The sequence below is a fragment of the Pogona vitticeps genome, chromosome 4, assembly GCF_051106095.1.
Source record: "Pogona vitticeps strain Pit_001003342236 chromosome 4, PviZW2.1, whole genome shotgun sequence".
Taxonomy (NCBI): domain Eukaryota; kingdom Metazoa; phylum Chordata; class Lepidosauria; order Squamata; family Agamidae; genus Pogona; species Pogona vitticeps.
This window is the reverse complement of record NC_135786.1, coordinates 32,289,134-32,296,218: the sequence shown is the minus strand read 5'-3', so window position 1 is coordinate 32,296,218 and position 7,085 is coordinate 32,289,134. Positions and strand designations below refer to the sequence as shown.

The following is a 7,085-nucleotide window of genomic DNA, read 5'->3' as shown; positions in this document are numbered from 1 at the left end:
AAACTGTCTGTCCTGATTGTACCCTCAGTTTATTCAGTATACCAACATGTACACTACAGATCAAAGCTACCTCCGTACAATATCACAAAACGACATTATGACAATCAAAGCTACCTCCGTACAATATCACAAAACGACATTATGACAATGTACATATGGAAACCTAATGGAATAAAACCAAAAGAAGCATTGGTTTGGTCACCAATTTCCCTCACACATTTGGAAGAATCCTAACTACAATCCCAAATTGTACTTAAGAAAGTATAAGAATGTCATGCTTATCACCAGCATTTATCACCAGCATTTTGCCAAAATGGTGTGTTTTGATTTGGAAAGGTTGCCTTAAAACCTATTTAAAACCATATTTAAATGGTATCCATCTTCTGTTATAGTTACAACATGTTCTGCTTTTCCTTTCTTTTGTAACAATACCACATTCAATAATAATATTTTTTTCTCTTTAGAATATGCATACGAAGACAGCACAAACCCAAAAAAGTTCAAGGCAGATACATCCTTAACAATTCTTTCTCTGTTTTTTTCTGATTAAATGGAATATATAATTTTAGAGCACAAATTATCTTGCATTGATCTCTTGCATGCTTTACAACAATGATCAAAAATCTCTCCACCCACCAATCCTTTTTCCTTTTACTTATATTGTAAAAGGTAAACCTAGTTTAAATAAAATGTGTTCTTGTGTGTTATCTGCCAATCCCTTGCTCATAGGTAATGCTTAGGCAAACTGCAACATATTCACAAAGAAAAAGACACAACTGCCTGAGAAGTGTTTTGTAGCGTGCCTGTGTGTATGTAACATGGTTTTTGGTTGTTACACTGTGATGCTGTCATTTGGGGGAGAAAAACTAATACAACGGGGAAAAAATAAAAATATACATATATTTAAATATGCAATTTAATGGGGTTCTTAAAAGAAATAAATAACACTTTCATGGGATATTACAGTGATGTAAGCTCTGTCCAGCAGAATCTTATTCTTGTCTACTCAGAAATTCAGACTGAGTCCACTAATGGATCACCTAACTGAGAAGGCAACCACAGTTCAAAATGCTGGATTTGTGAAAACCTGTATCAGTGTTCACAGTAAACTGTTAAAACATCTGGGTGAGAAATCAGGTGTCTTTACAAACTAATATAGCATGGAAGCACTTGGATATGAGCTCTTCTCTGATGTCAAAATACCACAAGACAAGTCTTCTTGTTCAGTAGTTTTGGTAAACGGGTTGCTCACCTTCACAAACTGAGTAAGAGGAAGCTGATCATACAGGTTAGTTGGTGTATGGTTTTCATGTACACCAAACAGATACTTAAAGTGTGGCCAAAGAAGCAGAATACAGCTTATTAAATAATGGATGGATACACATTCTTAAATCTTTGCTTGAACATTTACTTAGTCAAGTCCCAGGACTGGCACTCTTATAAGAAAAAAGGAAGCCCTCCAGCTCAATGGATTCCCTACCCAATGAAGCATGTCCCATGGTTGCTTTCATGGGGTGGCAACTGCTGCATTTGGGAAGTAGCAAAGCCCAATTCCCCAGAGCACTGGTACCTTTTGGAAAACAAGGTCAGCTGTTTTCCTGATGCAACAGAAATGAGGCATATGATTCTTCATAACTCACCAGGCCTGAAATACCTCAGAGGTCCTCAGAGCCCATTCTCAAAAGAATTGCTCTAAGGTTCTCACAAGACAAGAAGTTTGGGACCTGCCAGACTCCCAATTCATCTGAAAAGATTGTATGACTCAGAAGCTGACTTCTGCACTACATAGCCACATTGTCCTCAGCCTCCATTTACTGGACAAATGACTTGCCTGTAGTGGCATAATTCGTGCAAGACACCTCAGTGTCCCTGGATAGAAATGGAAGTTGAAATGTAGCTGCTGTGTGGCAAAAGATTCAAAGAGATCTGAGCTACTGTTAGTTAGAACACTCAAGACTTTGTCTAAATTCTCAAAGTATTGAAAAAAAATGACTTATTGGAAACAGCAGTGCTTTTCTGTATGGGAGCCAAACTATATAAACTGTCGGAGCTGAAATTAGGATAATATGCAAGAGACATGTTTTCAGAGAAATAAGACTTACAAAGGAAGAATATGTGTATAGCTTGAACACCATAGCCAAAACAGAGTAGTCTCATTTGCAAATTAAAGGAGGCAAAAAGTTCATAGTAGGATTGCACATAATCAATACTTACAAATTTCTCTCTTCAAGTGACAGATTATCCATAACTATTTGGAAAACACAGCTTAGATTAGGCATCCTTCAGTCTCGAGAGACTATGGTAACGTGCTCTGAATGGAAGACTTTGAACAGTGTTTAGTGTGGCTCGGAATGCCAATTCAAGAGTGACAATCCCTTCCACACTGAAGACAAATACAATCTGTCCCCTGTCCAACTCCCTGATATTACTGGTTTCTGGACTGCCTCTTTGCCTCGGCCTGCTGGACAAGTGTCTCTTCAAAATGATGCACCATCTCCAGGCTGAACGCTCAGATGTCAGAAAACACAGCTAGGCACCTGGAAAATAATAAACCTCTTTCATGCTAGCTCTCACATGGCATTGTTTCTGAATCCCCAGTAAATTACTTTCTGTGTACAAAGACACTGATACCAAATGATAATACAATACAAACTACAGGTCAATGACATTTATTTAGAGCACTAGGTAATCCAGATTTCACAAATCCTCCCATTTCATTTCACTGGTCCTTTTCTACAACAAATACATCAAACCTACTATATAATAAAACTATTTACATTTCCAAGAACAGGCTGTATATAACTGCTATTCACATACAGTACTTGACCAACAGCACAATACATTATTTAATCACTAAAAAATGACAACCCTGTACTCTAGTTTGTCCTATGAAAAGTGAAAATGTAGAAATAAATTTACAGTTATCTCCTCAGATTTTTTACAACATGCTAAATCTAGTGTGCTAAGTGCACCCTATACAAAATCAGACTTCCCCATCATTAGGTCTTTAGCAAAAAAAAAAAAACCTTTGTATTAACTGGAAATAGGGTAATAACAAAATGAATTACTGTACAGAATTGTTTTTGTTGTGTTGAGCTTTGTTTTTATATACATCAAGAAATCACAGCTCTGAGTTGTTACTGGTAAAATTCACACATTTACAAGCCTTGCATACTGACTCCACAATTTATTTGGATTTTCTTCTTTTTGACTGCATAGCACTGGAATTTGTTTCTGTGGAGAAAAAAGCAGTTTTGAAAAATTATTTGTGAGCCATTCAAGTAGTAAATAAATAGGAGTCACAATATATTAGTCATTAACATATTGCCTATTCCAGACTTTATCTCAATAGTCTACTAAATTTTCAGAAAGTTTTCTTACATATTAAATATAGATTTACACACAGAACTGATTTTCTTACACATCTATACTGTAAGGGGGAAAATCAGTAGAAATTTGCACAGTGGATAAATTCTAAATAATTAACAATGTAAGCCCATATATGTTTACTCAAAAATAGCCAGCACTGTCAGGCTTACTCCCAGGCAAGTGTGAACAGGATAGCATGATCCTTTCTTGAACAGAACAGTACAGCTAAATCATCCTTAGCTTGAGTGATTTAGCTGCATTATCACTCTTAAACAATTTATGTACATATAACATTTTTGTTAAAAGCAAGATGTTTGTTATTATGGTGGACAGCATAACTACAGAAGGAGAATGTATGTATGGTAGTGTTTTCTTGAAAGTTCCAAACAGGTTACAACGTAGAATTTTGCATAATTATTAAGTGTCACATCTTACTTTTCCCTACATAAAAGAGTAAGTATCAATTCACTCAATTCAGATGAAGAAAAATACAAGCAAATCGACCACCAGCTAGTGACCTCCTGCTCTGTAGAACCCGTGGTTCTGTTTCTTGGGTGTGATGCAGTATTATATATTTTATGCATGCTGGTGATAGTAGCAAGTCTGAGAAATGAAGCTGAATGAGTTGATTCTGCAAGCCCATTTTGCAGATGAGAAGGCAAGTGTTACCCTTCATACAGGGAAGTGCCTTCGATCCTTTAAACAGACATCCATTAAAGATTTTTACACAATGTCTGAAGTTATTTTCTTTGTTAAAAAGTAGTGAATGAAGCATTTTAGAAAAGAAAGGTAAAATAAAGACAAAAGTGATTCAGTTTTCTAATTCCTATTTCTGTGGCTTGACAGCATGTTAAATTCAATCTCACAACATAACTGGGTTCAACTTGTATACAGAAACAGCTTCTTTGCTTCAAAGACTACATTTTACCTTTTGCCATGCTGGATGCTGATGCTGGTCTAGAAGACCTCTTGCGCTGACCGTTCTCTATGGTTTCCTGCACTACTGCAGACTCCTCTGTTCTTGAATTTCTTCTGCTTGGAGTTTTAGATTTTTCACAACTCTCTTTTGGCTCATTACTAATAAAATGTGAGACAATACACAATTCATGTCACAAGAAAAGAAAGAATGATACTAATAGAGAAGTGCCAAAAAGTTCAACTTTCTACATTTAGCAGATTATATGCATAACGGTTATCAAAGACAGAATTCCTATTCCTACAGACATGGAATCAATTCAATGGGACATGGAATCTTTTCCAAGGGGGTGAGGTGGATGCTTGGCATCTGGGATAGAGTCCTCAGTTTGGTGTCCAGAATATTTAATTCTCTTTACATTGAAGGGTTGTCAAGCACTATTATTTTGAAACAAAACATCCCTGTGCCCAAAAAAGGCCAAGCAAGACAAACATTTGGTCTTCTGAGAACACATACTGTATATTAAAAGGCAGTGAAATACAAATGATGCAAAGAGAGTGAATAGGAGGGGGTGCTGGTAAGTATTGAGCCTTTCCCAGAAAAAATGAGCTAGGAAGCTATAACTGCCACACTATTCTACATATTTCCCCAGGAAGTCAATGCACTTGCGACATCTGCCCTGCAGCTTCTTAAGTCCCTGCAAATAAAATTCTTCCGACTGCTGGTGTAAGTAACCACTGATTTGCAGCATTAGTTGCCTTCAGAACACTCCCAAATCATTATCCCTTTAGGTGTTTTTTTAGTTTGGGGAACAGGTAACAGTCAGAAGGAGCCAGGTTGGGAGGATACGGTGGATGGGGCATCACTTGAAAGCCTAAGTACATCAGTTTTGCCATTGTTTCACCTGCTGTGTCTGACGAGGTGTAGTCATGCAACAGGATGATACCTTTGGAGAGCTTTCCTCAACATTTTTCTTTGATGTTTTGCCTCAACTTCATCAATAAAGCACAGTAATATTTTGCATTGATGGTTGAACCCTGTTGGAGGTAGTCCACCAGCAGAACTCACTACTTATCCCAAAAAACTGTTGCCATTTGCTTCTGCATCAACCTTTGCACTCGGAACTTCTTTGGCCTGAGGGAACCACTGTGCTTCCATTTCTTAGACTGTTCCTTCATCTCAGGATCATAACAGTAGATCCCTGTCTCATCACCAGTTACCAGTTTGCCCAGGAAATCTGACTCATTTCTTGTAAAATGTTCCAAAACAGCCACCAATGACTCCACACGTTTCCTCTTTTGTTCGGCTGTCAAGTTTGAGGATCCACTTTGCTGCCAGCTTTCTCTTTTCCAAGTCATTGTGGATAATGACACCAACTCTCTCACGTGATATTCTCAGATCTATAGCAATACTTTTGGCTGATATTCGACGGTCCTCCATGAACATGTCATGGATGGCTTTCACATTTGCAGGCACAGAGACAGAAAAAGGCCTTGCACTGGGTTTCTTACTTTCAACACTGAAATGGCCAGTTTCAAAATTGACAACCCAATGTTTAACTGTTGCATATGAAGGGCACTGTCATCCATAGTTTGTGACATTTCATCATGAATCTGCTTTGCACCTTTCCTTTGGAGAAACAGGAACTTGATTATGGTCCTATGCTCTTCCAATTGAACTTTTCTGGAGGTGCTGCCACGTTCACTTTGGACCTGAACATAAAAGATATTAAAAGCATAGGTAGTTGATTTTTGCGCCATTGAATACAGACAAAGTGGCCAATGCACCCTGCAATTTATAGCTTCCTAGCTCAATTTTTTCTGGGAAAGGCTCAATACTTATCAGCACCCCCCGTATCCAGCCCTCAGTTCCAGATATTTAGATGAAGGAAATGATGTGGTTTACTATGTTGAAGAGGTATGATTATGGATATTATACATGGAGCTCTCATACAAATGTATCACAATCTTTCCTTTATATGAACCCTAACCTGAACTAGAATAACTCTGAGATGAAAAGAGAGAGTCACATGTAAGTCTCTGTAGGAGCCATCACTTAAGAGTGCTCTGTTCTTACTTTGTCAGATTACTGTGGGGAGTGGGAAGCAGACATGACCGACAAGGGGGGGAAAAAAAGCTCAAATGATTATCATTTCAAAGTTATGTCATATCCACACCAAAAGATTTATTATTTACTGTTATTCTACAAGAAATTACTTACACAAGGCCAGTGGTAATTGCAGAATTTCCTTCCAATTCTGGAAGAAAGAAAAAAAATTACTTCCTCTAATCCATCACTGAGAAATCTAAGAAATCACTGAGATCCTCTCTGCTCTTCACCCATTCACTTCATCCATTTGTTTAACTATACAGTATTTACAATATAGGGTGGTAGAGAACTGATGGCTGTTTCAGTGATAAGTGATCCTTATTCCAATCCAGACCAACTGTTTTTCTAGGACCTTATATTTAAAAAATCCAATAATATGCATCCTAATTTTAAAAATTAGTTAATTTTAATATGCTTCATGTCTGTTCTGCCTTTAATGTGAATTATGATCAAGTAAGTCACTTTTCTTCTTATCTTCTGACAACAGTTGCATTTCATTTTAATTTCAATCTTTTAAAAGTATTTGCATTTTACACAATCACAGACTGACATTTAGCTGAATGTGGAAGAAAGAGTATCTTTGAACAGAAGCTTAGCAGACAATGCCAGGGGACTCTTATCAGAAATGTCCTGTGAGTGCTATTGGTGAAAATAAGGCACATAGTTGTATGGGTTATTTTATGTTAAGTAA

At 37.2% G+C, this 7,085-nt stretch overlaps 1 protein-coding gene across 4 annotated transcripts in view; it reads right to left on the bottom strand.

The window, feature by feature from the left end:
• Positions 1-2,653: 2,653 nt before the first annotated feature.
• NCOA6 (nuclear receptor coactivator 6) overlaps positions 2,654-7,085 on the bottom strand; it is a 55,208-nt gene continuing 50,776 nt past the window's right edge. For all 4 annotated transcript variants that reach the window (XM_078393233.1, XM_072997007.2, XM_078393232.1 and 1 more), the window contains exons 14-16: positions 6,506-6,542; positions 4,298-4,446; positions 2,654-3,234 (exon numbers count right to left, since the gene is read on the bottom strand). In XM_078393233.1, the coding sequence (XP_078249359.1) occupies positions 3,188-3,234; positions 4,298-4,446; positions 6,506-6,542 (233 nt within the window). In that variant the 3' untranslated portion in view covers positions 2,654-3,187. The remainder of the gene's footprint in view (positions 3,235-4,297; positions 4,447-6,505; positions 6,543-7,085) is intronic.